Below are 20,399 nucleotides of genomic sequence, written 5' to 3' on the forward strand. Positions count from 1 at the left end.
GATATTCAGCCAGCACATCTAGTGGTATTTTTTATTCCTCAGTACTTTATAACCTCTTGAGCAAATTCACGTCCTTGGATTACCTGAAAGTAACTGAACTGTGTTTCCTCCTGAATTTAAGATGAGGCTTGGGTCTGGAGTGAAAGCAAATGCACAAAATATATTCCCTGCCTGGCAGAAGAATCCAAAACTTATTTATTTTAACATGTTTCCAAACTTTTACACAACAATTAGATACTTTAAGGTTTCACCACAAAAAGGCACTTAAATGTTTCCAATTTTCTACTGCCAGGTCCGTATTACAGCAAAACATTTTTCTCAGAGCAGCCGCCTCTCGGCTAACTGAAGCGTAATGGAGTGCATGCCAATGCTGTAATGAATGGTTTAACACTAAACACTTGGGTCTGTGATGGACAAGCAGTAACAGTGTTTATTAGAATTCAGCATCTAGTGATATGGAACAAGTCAAGCATCTCCATTTCAATCAGATCGAGCCTCTTAGATCTGGTACAAGTAAAAGAGGAATGTATGCATTTTGACAACGGTATCACAGCTTTCCAACCAGGCATCATAATCTAATATCTATAAATGTACTAGCATTTTAAATAAATAAATATACTGTATATAATATATATATATATATATATATATACACAAAAGGAAATAAGTGCGCAAAAAAACCTTTCCAGACCAGTAAGTGGTGTGATTTTCAACACCAGCAGGGGTTAATAGTCCTGTCCAAACTTTAGATGCACTGAGGGTAACTTGTATTGACCCGGCGGCTCCAAAATCACCTGGATTCCACAGGTGTACGAAATTCTAGGGAAAGGAATAAGAGCGCTCCATAGTGCAATAAGCAAAGATATTTCTTTTTCTAAAATGATTTTCTCCGTACAAACAGATATAAAATGACGTACCACACTGGGCGGTTTCAACCACTGCAGGAAAAACAGCATAAGCACTTGTGTCTCCGACACAGTATCTCAGTTGGAGCGGTTACACTCGTACATGTTCTGCTCACACCCCCTGATGAAGACCTTTGTCGAAACGCGTTGGGCGTGGCTACTATCGATGCAGACGGCTGAATTCCCTTGGTCCTGTGATAGCGTATCCGGCTCTGTCCTGACTGCGGCGGGTGGACGAACCCCGCTGGGCTGATCACCCTGCGTGCTTCCGAGATCTGGTTGACCCCGCTGCGCCGGTGACAAGCGCCGTTTTGTGGCCCGCGAGCTGCCTCCAACGCTCGGACCGGTACGCTGACCCCCCTCCCAGCGGGACACTCCATAAACCACAACCACCGGACCAAGGGTGAGATTCACGTGCTAAACGCAAGCAATTACAGCTAAAAACCCAGCAAACAAAGTGTCCTCTGGTGAGAAAAATAATTTTCCTTTAAAATCTCTGCATGTGGCTAACCTGACTTATTCACCACTAACGGGCCAAAGTCGGCACTTCCGACTACATTGAGTGTGGAACACTTATCTGAAAGTCCCGTGGCTTTCCCCATCTCACAAAGTATATTATACCAAACCATCAGTGTATACATTTTTTTGTATTGACCATTGTGTCGACACTTTTTCATTCCATTTTTTTCTTTTCTTTTTATATTTATATTGTACATGTACATGAAATGTTTTAGGTGGCCGCCTATGTCTTTTTAATATTAATGTTTATTTAAAAATAAATTGCAAATTATTGCTTTTATATTGCAAACAGTCTCCATTGTTCTTGATCATCTGAACTCATCCATGGTAGACAAAGGGAATCCTAGATTATAAGCGCATTCTCCTGTTCCTATAGGAAACAAAATATATTTTTCTGTGTATTTCCACGGTAACACGTGGACATACACAGCTTTTTGTACTCACACTAGTACAATTTTTGCGAATTGCAGCTAAATAAACAAAAATTACCAGTATTATATGAAATACTAATATACATATATATTATTTATCTATATATATTTTTCCTGTGTATGGTCTATTAGCGCCTAATCTCCCCCTGTTTCCCAGGGGTATTCCAGTTAATCCCCATGTATGTCAGTTTTAATTATTAGTAAAATATCAGTAAAATTATTATCTTTTACATTTTTTCTGACTGTGCGCTTTATCTATTTTCTCTCCATATACATATACCTTGGATTCGTGGTTGGATCCTATTGTTGGAGCTGCACACATTGGGAATTGTTTTATGGACCTGGTATAAGGACTGTGTTGGACTGACTTGCACTGGGTATCTCTCTCTCTCTCTCTCTATATATATATATGTATATATATATATATATATATATATATATATATATATATTATATATAGATTTTGAAATTAACTAATTTGTGGCAACTTGAGATTTACAGGTGACAATTAGTACCTTAGTCAATTTGATTCAACTACCTCTGCTAAGTCATGGATATACTTAAAACCTGGACTGTTGCCACGAGGACAGCGTTGAGGAACCTCTGCCCCATAGCGAGAAAGAGGGGAATGAGCATTTGCAACAATAGGAATGAGAGAAGGGAATGACAAAGAAATAGAAAAAAATGGGCCCATAGACTAAATTGTACATTGAAAAGCTGAAGACAGATACAGTACAGGGACCAAGAACAAGACTTGTAAGTGGCCAATTAGGCACAGATAGCTCAATAAGCAAAAAAAAAATGTATGCCAATTATAGGCAGGTTAAAGTAATGAAAAGGAGGAAAAAGAGGATGAATTGAGACAAGTAAAGTATGAAAGCGTACAATAGGGGGTAAAGGATGATTTAGAGGCCAGAGAAGGGAAAAGAAGAAGCAAACTAGAGAGAGTAGAGTAAAGGTGCATACACACAGAGCGTTGTTGCCCAGTGTGTATGTACAGCGATAGTGGTGAAAATCGCTGGGCTGAAAATTGCTCACTGCATACACACTGAGTGATTTTCGTCCATCCAAGCGGTTTTGGTGGGGGTGGACAACTTTCCATAGAGGGACGCTATGGAAAGCCATCCAATCGGCTTGTAATACCAACAGATGAGCAGTAGTGGTGGCCGGTTAAAGTGAGCTGCTTTCAGCTCAAAATCTCCAAGTGTGTATGGGCCTTAAGTCAGAGGAAGAGAAAGGAAATTTGTAAAAAAAATAGGTGTATTTGTATCCAGAAATACACTTCTTTTTGACATTTACTATCCCGAAAATACGGCAATTCGTATTCGTATTGATGTGCTATCAATACGAATACGAATTGCCGTATTTTCGGAAAAGTAAATGTCAAAAATAAGTGTATTTCTGGATACAAATACACCTATTTTTTTTTACAAATTTCCTTTAGTAAATTTCCGCCACTGTGGCTACAGTACTTTAATGTTGTTAAATGCATACAAATATGTAAACCAAAACAAAATGTGACATTAATGGAGGCATGGTCAGTAAAACAAAACCAAAAGTGCAAAATAAAATTATTAAGATATAACCCTCTCAACTTTTGTTAATTAAAAGTGCCCATACGGTGTCCCCAGACACCCTCCACCAAATTACTAAAGTAGTCAATGCTTGAAATTATGATACTTTTCTCCATCGGGAAAGGAAAAAGCCCCAAGGACTGTGTTGACGCCAAATACAAGGCAAGGATTTCTCATTAAGCCTCCAGAAACTCATTATTCTAGAATCCAGATGGACAAACGGAAACTCAGATGATGACAGCTCCATGCTGCGCCATACTGTTTCTGTCTAGACCAATAGGTATTAAAGGTGATTGTACACACGTACTCCAGTATACTCCAGAGATGTGACTATAAAAATTATTAGAAAAATACAAAGAAGATATGTATCACTTCTAAATAACATCTTCATATTATTCTAATAATTTTTATAATTAAATCTCACCAAATGTGAAGTGCACCACTGGATACTATACAGCGGGCGACAAGGTGAGGCAGTTCTCCCCAATCATTGACCTCACTGCACATCACTGACTGTTCTAGATTATCTACTTAGCCCTGTAATTTGCTGAAATATGTACACTAAGGGCCAGATGTATCAAGCTCCGAAAAGTTATAAAATGGAGAGTAAGAAATAACCAGCTCCTATGTTATAGACTGGGCTTTAATATCGTCTGACCCTAATTCACTAGAGGACATGCTGCACCCACATTCTGTACTAATGGTTTCCTGTTACAGATGAAAACCATGTTACGTAAGGACACTATAATGCCATATAGTTTGTTTCACCTATAACTGAAACTGCATGTTCCTTACACACTCAATTAGTGCTCAACTCAAGCTGTGGATCCCTACCTAAAAATTAAACCTGAGTCCGTGGGGTATATTCAATGGTCTTTGGTGAGCTGTGACAGAGGGCAATGCCGATAGCTCGCTGTCACAGTTCGTGGGCCAGTATTTAACTGACCCCCCCCCCCTGCAGTCGCCGTTTCCACATCGCTGGGTTTTCCAGAGAGCTGGAAACTGCAAGTGTGGTCGTCAAAATGGCGAGGGTCGCAGCTAAGTACTGCTCACTGCATTAAGCCAATGCTCACTGCATTATCCGCAAACCTCGCCGTTTGGGGAAATCCTCGCCATCCTCTGACGGCGAGGCATTGCCATTAGGACCCGAGCAGTAGTTGCCCTGCGCCTGTGACTAGACATAGATGCAGGAGAGGCATTGGCTTGAGTAGAGCCTGGTTCTGGATGCAGCGCATATAGGGAGCTGGACTAATAGGTTGCCTAGGTGGTTCAGCACCTGGGTGCTGTGTATGTGGTCAGGGACATTGTGGCCGCAAAGGAGCCAGAGTAGGCATTGTTTCTGGGCTTGAATGGGTGTACCAGTCTTGCTGGGGTTTGGCAGGATGTCGCCAGAGGCTACTGGTGTTTGTCCTGCTCAATATCTTTGTTAGGGGCTACCTGGGGTGCACCTGATATTTTTGTGGTTCCTTGCAGATCTGCACATGGAGATGTGATTTTGAGGCATTTTTTGGCCTCTCTGAATGTCACTAATGGCGTTTTCTAGGGGGGGGGGGGGGAGAATCCATTGACCGGGGGAAATAATGACCAGCCAGGGTGAGAATTACGGTGGACCCCTAGTCTTTTTGTCCCCCGTATTTTTATAACCAGGACAGGTCCAGAACAGCCTGGCCCTGGTTTATAAAATAAGTAAAATATACCTTCAAATTCTATGTAGGTATGCTTCTATGTTACATGAGTTCTGTTAGCAGGAACAAGCTGCATGGATGACTGATCAAACATACTTTTTCTATTTTTTTTTTTAAGTCAACCACAATGCATAACTTTTGAATTTACTGACCAGCAAATAGACCCAGTATGTGTACTGAGATAACAATCTTGTTCTTTCAGTCAAAATCACATCTTTTAAATGAAAAAAACACAAGGAAAACTTAAGCCATATGGAGCACTGTAAACACAACGTTTGGATTGATTACAAAAACAAGTACACAAAGTTTTTGAAATGAATAAAACACATTTACAGTCCTACAGAAGGAAATGAAAGCAAGCTCATTTTTTAAAAAAAAAGTGGTGTGATAGACATTTGTTTCATGCCTTCCTTTTCTGCTGTTTACTGAAGTTGATAATGGACAGAAAATTGGAGAATCTACTGTTAGGGTTTCAGACACTTATAGAAAAAAGTACCTATGCCTTAGTAGCCATTGGGAGTAGAGTCTGAGCGCTAGTACAGATCTCAGAAAAAATGGCGGACATTTTTCTGGCGGTTTCTGCAGCACTAGTGCCGCCGTCACTGGACTCAGGAGGGTAAGTATTAAAAAATAATTGGGTGGGCTCCCCTGGGACTCCGGGCCACATGCGCACCGGCACATTGCACCCATTATAAATACAGCACGGAGAAGAGTGTAAAGGGCACAGTTGTCAAGGAGAAGAACTGCCATTGGCTCCAGATTAAGGTGCATTCTATGGGCACAAGATGCTTATGAAATCAGTCTTGAAATATGTCCTTTTCCATCCAGGCATTTTTGCTCTTGTTATACTGTAAATGAATGTGAGTGTGTTCATATTTTTGTGGTGAAAGCAGGCAGAGCCGGCCCTAAGCATAGGCAAACTAGGCAAATGCCTAGGGCATTTGCATGCCTAGGGGCACCAGCAGCTTCTGCTGATTAAAATGATATGCAGCATGCCTATATTCTGTGTGTGAGTGAAGCTGTATCTGCATATGAAATAGTGTATTCATGGAAATCACTGTAACATAGCATTCCGTATGCAGGTACAGTCACAGTCGCACACAGAATATAGGCATGCCACATATCATTTTAATCATCGGAAGATCCTTGTGTGTCCTGGTCACATAACAATGCAAATAAGACGAATTTTCAGCAACAAAATGCACCCAACGTTAGCAGAACTGTCCAGGAGCTGCATGGCCTATTGAGGCAAGATGTATGAGGAAACATCTGTATCCAAGGTCACAGTGTTAGCGGCTGTGCGAGTGCTGTCTGTGGGTGGGTTGGTTGTGCAATAATGTTCGCATATATGTTAGGGGCATTATGAGTGTCATGTATAAATGCATTAATAATGTGCGACATATGTGTAACAGGCATTATGTATGTCGTGTATAAGGGCATTAGTAATGTGCAACATATGTGTAATGGGAATTATGTGTGACATGTGTATAAGGGCATTAATAATGTGCAACATATGTGTAAAAGCATTATGTGTGTCATTATGTGTATGAAGGGCATTAATAAAGGTTGGCATAATGTGTAAGGGGCATTATGTTTATAAGGACAGTAATAATGTGTGTCATGTGTAAGGGGCATTACTTTGTGGTATTATCAGGGGTGCCGAGTGAAAGGCGTAGGGGGTACAAATTACCCATGCCAAAGTCTGATGAAAAGGCCCAATGAGGGCCCGGGCCCCCTCCCCTCAAGTGACAGTAGCAGCTGCAGCTCTTCTCCTCTGCCCAGCACACACTGCTTTCTGTTGGGTTGCAGTGTGGCCATGGAGGTGCTTAAAATACAATATTTTCTCAGATTTTTTTTCTAAGGGTATAATGTGAATAATGTGAGAAGTAATGTATATAAGGTAAAGTGGTACTACTGTGTGATGTAACCTGAATAATGGACACCATCGCATGATATAATGTGAATAAAGTTGCACTACTGTGTGGCATAATTTGAATTGGGGGTACTATTGTGTGGCCATGCCCCTTACCAGCAAGAACATACCGCTGTTTGGGCTGCGCACCGAATGTGTGCACTGTTTCTATTTAAAATATTGCAGGTAGGAGCACCAAAAGGATGACTGCTATGATGAGGGTTGATGGTGCTGGGAAAGGGGAGCAGGGACAGAGGTGGAACTAGTGGCAGTGCTAGGGGGCACCAGCCAAAATTTTGCCTAGGGCGTCATTTAGGCTAGGGCCGGCTCTGAAAGCAGGGTGTGTGAAATTGGTTTTGTTCACACCAAAAAGCAGCATCAAATTCACATGTATCCACTTGAAACCTTCAGCCTTTTGGCCATCATTTTGTTTGCATGTGAATGTTTTGTCTGGAAGCATCCTGTAACAGAGCCTGTTTCTTCTGCATTATAGTTTTGCTCTCAGGTATACATGTTTTGCTTTATGAAGATGCGTAGCTTATCCAGATAGTCATTATAGGCACTGACAATGTGCCAAATACCATGTCAATGTTTTAAACACCACAACCATCAATTGTTTGCTTTGTAATTCCTCCTCACTGCCAAGGATTTCTAGCAAATACTATAGAATAATACCTACAAATGTGGTGTACCTTCTGCCCTCTCCTGGTGAACACCTTGTCCAAATTGTTGTGTGCTGTGTTTTAAATGTCTTCCTTTGTAGTCCCTCTCTCTTGGCAAAATCCAACTTTATCCACCCAGGAAATATTATCTCCCCTACCTCAAACCACTTGTGAGGTCTTTATCATATCCAGCATGTTTAACTTGTTCATTGCTTAGTTTACCTTTAGAAGACAGATGTTAGCACTATGTACAGGGATTAGCACAGTGCAATGTATGTAAACATGATTGGTCTGTGGTCTACTGAAGCATGTTGTATGGAGTCCTCAGTGCTTCTGTGTTCTGTAATGCCACGGAACGTGCTCAGTGCCTCACAATGCACACATCTCCTGAGCTGTATACAGTCTCTGTCTCCTGGAACGAGCTCATCTCTAGAAGTACATGTGCCCTCTGATCAGTGTCAAATTCAGTAAATATTTTATGGCTGCTGTATAGCTAAGTGACAATAGTGAAGTTGTTACAGTTCTGCAAAAATCCTCCAGTTTCACTAATGCTGAGGGCCCTCTGTATCATAGCCGGGCAGCCACCACACGATATGGGTGTGCCCTGCGGCTGAAGACATACGCAGACAGGTTTCTTAGTATTTCTTTGTGCAAATTAGCGTAGCCACCAATCTAAAAACCACATTTATAATATGAGAATGCAGCAAAGCCGATCAACACCCAAAACCACGAGCCGCATACACTTCAGAATCTGCTTAAAAAAAAAATGTTCTTTTTCATTTGTTTTTATACATCTTTCTAGCACGTTTCTGTGTAAGCGCCACTACATAAATATTAACAATAGTTGGTGATTGCATATTGGTTTAGAGTACTGAAGAGCAAGTTCATCATGGATCGCTAAAAAGAGAATACTCAAATGGAACGATTATTGAATGACTGCCCATCTGTACTGTACGCATCACACACGTGAGGAGATTTACCAACAGAAAATGGGTATACTGTAGATGGTAAATGTAATCACCTCACAGTTTGACAGGAAAACGGCATTTTCTGGGTGTGTCAGAAAAAACACAGAGATGCCCAGGTGATTATGAGGAGGGTCTGTGATGTCAGCAAAAAAAAGGAGGGTTGGATATCAAAAAATTGGGTGCCCGCAGGTCCTGGTTCAGGTCTCCAAATACCTGGAGTAGAAGTCCAATATTTAGTGGTGTAGTAGGGGTGAAGAGCCTGATGCATTTCAACGTGGGGTGTTCCCAGCTATTTCAAAGCACCCCCTCTCCCTAGGAGGAAGGGGGTGATAATACCCCAAGTTATTTGTTTTTATTATGTATAAATTGTGTATTTAGTTTGACTTTACGCTATGTGAAACCAGTTTTTAAATTGTTCCTTAAAAGTAGCGCAGTTCCGTCTATTGTTCACCTTCTAGAGCAGCCCTGGCCAACCTGTGGCTCTCCAGCTGTTGTAAAACTACACATCCCAGCATTCTCTGCGACAATTTTAGCATTCCCTAATAGAAAAACTGTGGCATGGCATGCAGAAACTTGTAGTTGTACAACAGCTGTAGAGCCACAGGTTGGCCAGGCCTGTTCTAGAGGATAATATCTAGAATTTAATTGGATGCTATGGGCAACTTCTCTCACTTCTAAAAATTTACCACTGTGAATGCTCAATATGTGGGTGCTCGCAGTTGCTAGTGACGATACCAGGTTGGCTCTGCAAACGTGGCCAGAGCTTGCAACCTAGTTTAACCAATGAAGGACAGAGCTATATCATTCTACTGGGTATCCAGGATCTGATATGTCGGCCCGACATATCACCTGGGGACACACCGCTCAGTGTGCTTTAGGATCCTACTCTAAGTGTGTGAGGAACGAATGTCATCACTCCTTCTGCTGTGTTCAATAACGGTAAAGAAGAAATGCTCTCATCTCAAAAAGAGCAATGACAGGCACATGTAGCTCCCATGGTAATTCTGCTAAGCACATGTGTATGGGCTCTCAAGGACTCGCTAGTCATACTGCCCATGTGCATGTTGTGAAGGGTATGTAAGATCTAATGCTTGCGGCATGTGAAGGAGACTTTTGCTTGAGGTTGCCCGGCTGGCACTATAGAACCTTGTACATAAAGTCAAGTTACACTGGGACAGCCATCTGGCCGTCACTCGAAAAACAGATCATCAGGACAGGTGATAGCTAACAAGAATGGAATAAATTAGGCCTTCATTTTATTTCTCGACCGTCACCGCCAAGGCACCCCCCCTCCTCCCCCCCACCCCCACCCTGCAGCCTAATCAACCTATTGGTGAATCAGGCATCAGGCCCTAGACCGGTAATAATTCAGCAGTGCTAGTGCATGGGCAATGCAATCTGTATGGTGGATGCATATAACTTATACCATGCTTGCAGCTACACTTAGCGGGACTTGCTTAAACATCTCTTATGCACGTTACTTGCAATAAACAACACACATGTAAAGACAATGTCTCAGAAATTCCTTCTGTCAAGAATATGAAAAAATGATTCCATTCAATAATTACAGGGAGGAGTAATTAATTTCTCCTCCACAAAGACAAAGAGCATCGGACTTATACATGCAGAGACGAGAGTAATGCACAGACGCTGGCACTGGCCAGAAACAAAATACTTGAAAACCAATCTAGAAACAATGAAATGCTTTCAGCGTTAACTGAAACGGTGCCAAGCCTTTTTAATATATGATCTCCCCAACATGGCAATGAATAGGCATTATGTTATTATACACAGACATCAGCACGCTAGCCAGGAATATCTCCAGACAAAACAAAATATTTAAAGAAAATTAAAAACAGGGTGTATGCAGTGAGCTAAACAATACTGTACCACGTTCTAAAACTATATGCTGAATTAAAGAACCAAATATGAATGATGGAAACCAAATACTGTAGTAACTCTGTATAAAGATGAAGGGCAACTTTGTACATAAAATATACTGCAACCAACAGTCTGCGGTACCTCCAAGGCACGTTTTGAAGATCAGAGATTATAGACCTGTGGTTCTCCAGCTGTTGTGAGACTACAAGACCCAGCATGACCTGCCACAGTTGTCCTATTAGGGAATGCTAAAATTGTGACAGAGCATGCTGAGATAGTTTCACGACAGCTGGAGAGCCACAGGTTGGCCAGGCTTGGAGTATACAAAATAGGTAAAACACAATGTTTGGCAGAAACAACCCTTTTTGGTTGCTCTGTCTCATCAGAGTGTGTACAGAACAGTGGGCTCCTTAAAATGACAAGGTGGGCCAATGATTAACGAGTTGATGCAAATCTTCCTCAGCACACAAAACCGTTTTCCAATTGCCATTTCTACAAATGACCATTAGTGTACAGGAGTAATTAAGTGTTTTATACTATTGTTTTTGTTCTCCCACTATAAGTATTACTCTGCATTAGAGATGGGTGATAGCTCAACCAGTCAGAATCAACGTTATTGGCCAGGTATACTCGCGTACACTAGGAATTTCTTTTAAACCCGGTCTAATCCCCAGTTCTGGGTATAGGAAAGACCAATTTAAATATAAATGATGGCAATATCAATATTCTGCTGCTCATATATGCTATTGCAGAAAACAGAGAGATTCATTAATAATGCGGCTAATTCAGCATCAGTTGACGTTTTGCTAAAATAGCAAAATTGCAACTGCAGTCTCTCGCATGCTGGAGGCCATCAGTACAGGGCAAGGCCGCACAGCGTGACAAGGACTGCCCTGTGATCGCAATATACTGTAATTGCTGTCGCAGTGATTAAGGTGCCTGGCTGCAAAGGCAGGCGCACCTCCATCATGATTCAGGGTGCAGCAACTGCATGTGATATCACGTAGCCTCCCCCTACAAAATGGTTCAGACATGCCTGCATTGTCCACGCCGCGCCCATTAAATGCTGTGTCACTTCCCCTCGATGTCCACCACTGTAAATCAAAATGCAATTGTGTCTTCTAAGAATGCAATGGCACTTGGACACCCCGTGCACTGTAGATACTGAAGTATGAAGTCTAAACAAGAAGATTAATAGAATGCACTGCTTACATCACTATTTGTGTTAATTACCTGCAGGAAATTGCTCCTCTCTGTAAGTTTTCTCCTGGAAATATGGTTTGGTATAGCTCACAGACATTGTCTAGGTCAACAGCAAAATGCTGATATACACAAGGTTGATATTGACAACACGTCATCATCGAAATGTTTGACATTTGAAAATGTCAACATGGGGGTTTCACAATGTTTTTTAGCATCATTGTCGACACCTGAGCATTTGCACCCCCAATCAGTGTACGGCTTCGCTTGCCAAGCTTCGGGCCAAGTGCCTGGCTCCATATGTATGGTAAAATATGAAAAAGCCAAAAACGTTTTACCACCTGGACATTTTTTTTTTCGACCTTTTGGTGTCGACCTAGACATTGTTTGTAAGCTATCTGTGTACTGGAAAATGTAAAACTGTGTCACAGCATTTCACTAACCTAGTAACATCTGGAAACAATAAAACACAAAGTAGAAGTACTGTAGCAACTGTTCTCTTGTTGTCATTTATTAACATTTACTTATTTGCGATTTAAACACAGTCTCCTCTTCCCATTGTCAACCAAGGGGTGGGTTTTATTTAAATCCACAAGGGACTGGTGTTTAGTGATGTGTTTTTGGGCCTCTAATTAGCCTGATTTGAGAAAACTTTTAGTATCACTGCTTTGAGTAAATAGGGTATTATTCACATATACAACAGCAATGTCATAAACCTCCAGCTCATCAGATATACTGAAGTATGATCACAGGTGAAACATAAGGTGAGCTTACCTGAGTTTGCATCATAGCTCGTTCAACACGACGTGAGCTTCCCCTCTCTAATTTGGTCCTCAGAAATAATGTAGTTGTTTGAAGGGCCCAAAATTTGGGTTGTGAAAGCAAACACTGAAATTAGACAACAGAGCTAATTGGTGATGACAATTAGTGATATTATGCAGTTTCTTGTACAATGGAGTATCATCAAATTGATAAACCAGTTAAGCGATGATAACTACCCACCCCGCAAACCCCATACAAAAGAAATAAGCAACTACGAAACAACCGAAATTGCCAGCTGAATAGAACGTAAGCTTTGTGTGTATTTATGAATTGATATTAAAAGAATATTTTGCGCAAAAGTATAACGGGTCAATTCAAACCGTGCAACCCTGCAACCCTGCGAGTAAGCACTGATCTGTACTTTTTGGTAGCTCTGGACTCGCTGATCTTTGTTCACAGCCCTCTGGGGCTGTACACAGAAATCAGCAAGCCTTAGGGCCGCAAGAGTAGGTGTTGTTGTCAGTGGTTCTATGAACTCTCTTCCTCTTTAAGGTTAATCCAATACACCCCTAAGAGACGTTACTGTAGCATTCACATGAGTCTTTACAACAAAGCAAATCTGATAAACTATCCCCTTGCGATGTCCCATTACAACTGTGACTGGGCTACCATTGAATTGAACGGAGAAGTACTGATTGAATGAAAGCGTTGCTATTGGCTACCTCGTGCGGGAGCACGACTAACAATGAATACCCCCCTTAGAAAGGAAAAATTGATTGGCTTTGTCAAATGGAAACACAGTTGCACTTGGGTGGGCTGCTTTAAGATGCAGGGTACGATTGCCATAACCTGCCCCTCTTTATTATGTTCAGTGTAACTGCAGACACAGAATGAACACATTATTGCTTTGTTTCAGAAATACTGTAAAACGTTTTTAAAAATTGAACAAAGATCATGTCTGGTCTGACTGGTGTATTGACCTAAAAATGTACACATTAGGGCTAGAATTAGCATAAAAGTATAAGGTAAGAGCGGACAACATTCTGATGAAATCATGATTTATACTGAACCAAGTTATAAATCTTAATTGTGTGAGCCAAATACAAAAATGTTCCCAATAAAAGAATGAACAGCCACAGATATAACGTACAGTGCTAAGAAAAACAACAGAAAGAAGTTTCTGAATGTGTAATTGATGACATTTCATTCAGTTTTTAAACTTTAATGTATTCACGTATTCAGTGGCGTAACTATAAATTGTGCTCCCCCCTGCCAAAAACGTTCCTGGCGCCCACCCCACCTCAGAGTGTCATGTCCGCTAGCCCGTAACGTGGCTAGCGGATGTGTGGGAGGCCGATTTCGCTACTGGCGCACGTGACGCTGTGCCGAAGGTTTCTGAAAGCACCAGCAATCGAGACATTAGGCAAACTGCATCTTATTTTAGATGTAGGTATTTGTGTACTATTAAAAGTGTTACCTTTCACTTAAATTGACTGCACCCCTGGACTGACTACTATGGACAATCTGCAAATTTGAAAGTTTCAATATATGTATGTAATTATGTATATATACATATAATATACACACACACAAATGATATGGCTTTGGAAAAGTTAAAAGCACACTTGCAGCTGCTTACTGTAAATATCCAGGTGAGAAAGGGTTACATCTGTTGGCTCCCACAGTGCAGCAGCATGTAGAGGCCGGGGGAGGTCCCAGTAATCAGAGTGTCCAGACGGATGAGAGTTCCTTCCCTGCCTCATAGACATACAGTAGCAGGAGAAGCCTGCTGTACTTTCTGCCAGCCTGTGCGGACAGACATTTAGGGCAGGGTGTATGTGCATAAATCTCTCCGTTGTCCGTCCAGCCTGTGCTTCTTGCAGGGGGGAGGGAGGGACAGTCAGATGAGATAAGCTGGTGGACAGGGCTTCAGGGCAGGAAGCAGCTCCGGAGGGAAGGAGACTCTCGTCTCAGCCCCTGTTTAAGGCAGGCAGGTGAGCTCCTCAGTCCCACACTGACATCCACGGCTCCCTCCCTCCTCCCAGTCCCTGCTGCTTTATGTCTTCCAGCCACTGCCCAGTGCCCTCAGTCAGGCACAGTGCAGGCTGTGCAGCCTAGTACTGAGCACCGAGAAACTAGGACACAGAGGGGAGCGCCGAGCTGCTGCTGACCGGTGCTTCCCCTCTAGTTGGGATTCGGGACTTTAGCAGTCGGAGACAGCAGCTGTCAATCACATGGCAGCAAGGAACCGGGAGCGTCGCGCTGCACTGCCTTTCCCTGCAGCAGCGAAGCACAGCTTGTTTTACACTTCGCCCTGCACGCAGTCCCAGTCGGCTGGCTCCCCCAAGCCACCGCGGTGGCTGCCTCACTATTGTTACGCCACTGCACGTATTACAGTATGTAAATATTGTTTAAACACTGCCATTTTTACCACTGTGAAAATTGTCTAACGGGCATAACATATATACAGTATATATATATATATATATATATATATATATTAAGTGTAACAAGGTGGCACTCACTGTTGGTATTCCCGGTTTGCGGTGCAGGGTCCCATATAAACAATAATACAAGCACTTACCTCCCTTTTGTGGAGGGATGTAAAAGAAACCAGCACTCACACGTAGTTTGTTGAAGAAAAAACGAAGTGTATTAAAGCAGGTCAAAAAGAAAGCATACACCAGCTGTTCCCGACAGCCGTTTCAACTGGCGTCCTGACAGTTTTCGTCAGGGGTACAAAGAATACAGTGCAGGTCATTAGAGGCATTGGCACAAATGGGTCAAAGGTTTCTGGACAGAGGGTACAATAAAAGTGACATTGATGAAGCCATCAAGAAGACCCTTACACTACAAAGAGATGCCTTTCTACAGCACAAAACCGCTGCCCAAACCGATGGAAAGGATTGACTGAATTTGTGCAGCACATATACTGTCGCTTCAAAACACATCAAGAAGATGATTCTCGAGCATTGGCACCTCATAGCAAGTGACCCTGGCCTGTCGCCTGTCTTACCACACCCACCAAGGTTCGCGTATCGTAGAGGACCAAATCTGAAAGACTTGCTAGTGGTGACTGACCTTACTCAACACAGACCACAGAAGACGAATTGGCTCTCCAAAAAAGATGGCACCTACAGATGCACTGGATGCTCCAACTGTCAATTCCTGGTGACTGGCAAGGAGTTCACTAATCCACAAGATGGACAATGTTACAAACTACGGCACAAGTTGGATTGTAACAGCAAATTCGTAGTGTATGCTCTGACATGTCCTTGCAATCTCATTTATGTTGGCAAGACGACACGAATGATAAAGGAAAGGGTGAGCCAGCACAGGTCATCCATCAAAAAGAGCATACCACACACAAAGACGGACATTGACCTTAAATCATTACCGGTAGCGAGACATTTTATGGAAAAAATCACAAAGTCAATTACTTGAAATGCTATCTCATTGACCACATCCCACCACTCACCAGAGGTGGAGACCGGGACAGATTGCTGTTACAAAGGGAATTGAGGCGGATAAATAGGCTCAACAGTCTTGTCCCAGCAGGACTAAATGAGGATTACAAAATGGGATGCTTTATTTAACATAATCCCAGTACCAAGATTGAACTGAACAGTGACTCTCTATATATCTGATGACTCTTATCCGAGCACGCACGGTACCTGAGTGTACCACAAGTTTTAGAAAGATTCACTTTTGATATGACCAACAATGGGTGGTCTAAACAACACGGACGGGACCTGAGTGTACCACATATTGCAATCCCACTAATAAACACCGCCGTGTGTTTTATTCCTGCTGTTGTGCATCGCCGTGTGCCTAAGTTATGGTTTCTGACATATTGTCTGTCATTATTAAGTAGTACTTAGTAATTGAGTAGAATGAGCCTATTCTGCAGCTCAGCGCACCGCCAAGTGCTTACATATATTGTTTGCTCATTTACTGTTTATTTCTACATAGGCTGATACAATTGGCAACATTATGACAGTTATTGCCGTTCTTGAAACCAAAGCGCTTTTAACTTTCGTCAGCCTTATCTCCCCTGCAACAGATGCATTCCCCCATGTCCGCATCACACTTATATGATCTAGTTTCCCCCACTCTGCACTCACGGTCACCACATAGCTACATTGAGCTATATAACAGGAGCAGGTCCTGGCCATGACGCAGGAAATCCCCATGACGCACTGACAGCTTCAACACACCGCCACCCCCCCCCCCCACCCGGGTTCCTGGAGTGCTGAGTGACAGCTCCTGACACAGGTAACGGGGCGGACTTGGCGCGCTTTCTGCTAACATAAATAACTGACCTGCACTGTATTCTTTGTACCCCTGACGAAAACTGGCAGGACGCCAGTTGAAATGGCTGTCGGGAACAGCTGGTATATGCTTTATTTTTGACATGCTTTAATACACTTTGTTTTTTCTTCAACAAACTACATGTGAGTGCTGGTTTCTTTTACATCCCTCCACAAAAGGGAGGTAAGTGTTTGTGTGTGTATATATATATATATATATATATATATATATATATATATATATATATATATATATATATGTATATATATATGTATATATGGAGGGGAAAATAAGCGGCACTCGGAGGCTGGAGAGACTGGTGAATCAATCTGGAATTTTATTCCATGTGCAATGGGAAAACGTTTCGGAGCTCGGGGGCTCCGTTGTCAGTTCAAAGTGTTCGACGATCAGATCGTTTATCAGCTTGCTGTTATTTCCATTGTTGGAGACCGCCGAGTGCCGCTCCCCCCCTCCCCGCGCTTGTCGGAGCCTTGTGTATATTGTGGCCACCAGGCCTCTTGGAGGTGGCACCGGGGCACCTATTACATCATCGATTGGAGTGCCTGATCATATCTGCTTGTATATATATATATATGTGTGTGTGTATATGTATATATATATATATATATATATATATATATGTGTGCGTGTGTGTGTATATTTTGTATTATTTATCTCTGTTTATAAGCATTATATATTATCACCCTTAAAAACAAAAGAGATGCCTCTACATTGTGTTGACTGTACATATTCGGTCCAGGTTTTGAAACCTCTGCGTAGGTTCTTCAATATTGCGTTGATTGTACACATTTGGACCCTGTTCTTTATTATGTCATTATGTCTTACTTTCTCTTTATGTTTTTTATCCTTGTATCCTCGGCGGGATGCAGTGTAAATCCCGGCGGTCAGGATCCCGGCGTTCAAAATCCCGATGCCGGAATCCCGAACCCCAAAATCCCGACACTTTCTCCCTCCGTGGGTGTCCACGACACCCTCGGAGGGAGAATAAATTAGTGTGCCGAGCGTAGCAAGGCACCGGGCCCGCTGCGTGTCGAGCGCAGCGAGCCCGCAAGGGGGGGCGATCCACGTCCCCCCCTTGTCGGGATTTTGGCGGTCGGGATTCCGGCGTCGGGATTTTGAACGCCGGGATTAAATACTGAATCCTCCTCGGCATCTCGTTAATAAAATGTATTTATAAAAAGAAAATAAAAAGAAATGGAATGTGAAACCTTTTTGATTGAATATCTTATTATGGATATAGTGTACCGATAATTAGTATACAATTGGCATTTTAGTGTGCCGTAATTAGTGGAACTAGGGGTGCCCTCAATTCATAGTTACCCAATATCTACTATAGTATACAAAGAAGATTTGCTCAAAAGTGACCATAATACATATTATTTGTTAATAAAAAAGTGATATCATCAATTAATGGTGGAATAAATTGACATTTATGGCCCTGCCCCTGATTAAGTCATTGAAATGACAAAACGCGTTGGACCCTGTATTCTTATCAGATGATTGTAACCTGCAAATATTTTAAAGCAACTCATCCAATGCTGTATTAAACTTTTTTACTTTGTATATATGATGTTATGCCCGTTGGGCAATATTTATTACATTTACAGATGGAGCCGGGCTCCCTCTTGCTGGCGAATCGCCAGATTGTCTCCGCTGGCGATCCATCTGACTGAGACGCGCGTGCGTCTCACACACACGCACGCACGCACGTCTCAGTTTCCGGGCGGCAGGGCGACGGGAACCCTGTCCGTCTCTGCTTCAGGGAGACGGACAGGGTTAGGGGAGCGGGGAGGTGGTGGGGACACCGGGTGACCGCCGGTAAGCCGGCGGGAACCCGGGGGAAGCGCCGTCGGAAGGGGACGTGCGCACATCTCGTGCGCGCGCGTCCCCTTTCGCAGATCAGATGGCGGCTGGCGGGGATGGCGGCTGGCGGGGATGGTGGCTGGCGATTCTGCCGCCATCCCCTGCAAAGACCAGGCCGGCTCCATCTGTACCTTACATACATTTGTGTATTTACTCTTAGCGCCCTCTGAACCCTTCCTTTTTTCCATTTCTAAAACACCGGGTCCCATCTAACAGGGGATCCCTCAGAGGTGCTGCTCCATACAAACTGAGCGCAGTTTGTGGTACACTTCCTTTTGTCCACATCATATATTATATATAGATTGTAAGCTTGCGAGCAGGGCCCTCCTACATTTTAACTGTCTGTAAATACCCTGTTTTGTTGTATCACTGTCTCCTTTGTAAAGCACAACGGATTATGCTGCGCTATATAAGAAACTGTTAATAAATATGAAAATATATATATATGGTACATACAAAGTTATTATAGGTATATTACTGTATATTTAGTGTGGACAAGTCATTTGCAGTATTTTGATTTAAAGAGTTAAATTAAATATGTTGGTCTGTCCTTTTATCGAAATTAATCTGTAATGCAGGGAAATGTTGGCAGCAACATATGTTCGTGTTCATTGGGTGTTGTCGTTGAGGGATATTCACTGCCCTTCCTCGGGTGTCAACAGTTTCTTACCGCAAATATTCCCAAGGGACAAAGAGTCATCTATAAGGGCAGGATGCATTTTTAGAACACACCACACATATGCACAAGAGAAAATGCGGTCACTTTGGCCACAATAAATATAGGAACTGATATCATGGCAAAGTACTAGAAGACAATTCAGCAACAGGATAAGGTGGATGCAGTTCCATTCACTTCTCTGACTCATAGAAGATTTCTATTAATGGGTTCTTATAGTACAACAAACTTTTCACCATTGATACAGTAACAAGACGTTTTACTGCCACATATTCCTCAGGATTGATTGTTTTGTTTAAATCAGGGGTGTCCAACCTTTTTGCAACGAGGGCCAGATTTGGTGAAGTGTAAATGTGTGGGGGCCGACCATTCAGCCTGATATTCTTTGAATCATTAATCACATCAGAATGGTCCCCCACTCTGCCCCCCAGCCTGCCCCTTCACTGTATTTCCCCCAGCCTGCCCCTCCTTCACTGTATGTCCCCCTTTCACTGTATGTTCCCCACTCTGCACCCATTCACTCTGTCCCCCAGCCTGCCCCCTTCACTTAATGTCCATCAGTGCCTCCATTCATTGTATGCCCCCTAGCCTGACCCTCCTTCACTGTATGACTCCCATTCAATGTATGACCCCCATTCACTATGTACCCCACTCTGCCCCCATTCACTGTATGTCCCCCAGCCTACCCCCCCTTCTCTGAATGGCCATTACTGCCTCCATTCATTGTATGTCCCCCACTCTGCCCCCTCCCTTCTCTGTATGTTTCCCAGCCCCTTGTATGAGCCAGAGGAAGGAGAGGCAAAGCAGGTACTGCAAGGACAGGAGATGCTTGGGCTCCCGCTGCTGCCCTCCTCCGCTCTGCATGTTTTGGGAGCAAGCTTCCCCCTTGCTGCCCCCCTCCCCAAACACTGCTGTCACTGTGATTATGGAGTAGGGTGATATATGATTGCAGCAGCAGGGGTAGGACACCAAACACATCTGACTGTGGCGGCCGGCACCTCCTCACTGCAGCAGACAGCAAGGTAAAGG

The 20,399-nt window shown here is 42.8% G+C and overlaps 1 protein-coding gene across 2 annotated transcripts in view; it reads right to left on the reverse strand.

The window, feature by feature from the left end:
• TTC27 (tetratricopeptide repeat domain 27) overlaps nucleotides 1-20,399 on the reverse strand; it is a 414,154-nt gene that overhangs the window by 148,492 nt on the left and 245,263 nt on the right. For both annotated transcript variants that reach the window (XM_083176116.1, XM_083176115.1), the window contains exon 11: nucleotides 12,512-12,625. In XM_083176116.1, coding sequence (XP_083032242.1) covers nucleotides 12,512-12,625 — 114 coding nt within the window. The remainder of the gene's footprint in view (nucleotides 1-12,511; nucleotides 12,626-20,399) is intronic.

Source organism: Crinia signifera, chromosome 3 (assembly GCF_055691185.1).
Source record: "Crinia signifera chromosome 3, ASM5569118v1, whole genome shotgun sequence".
Taxonomy (NCBI): Eukaryota; Metazoa; Chordata; class Amphibia; order Anura; family Myobatrachidae; genus Crinia; species Crinia signifera.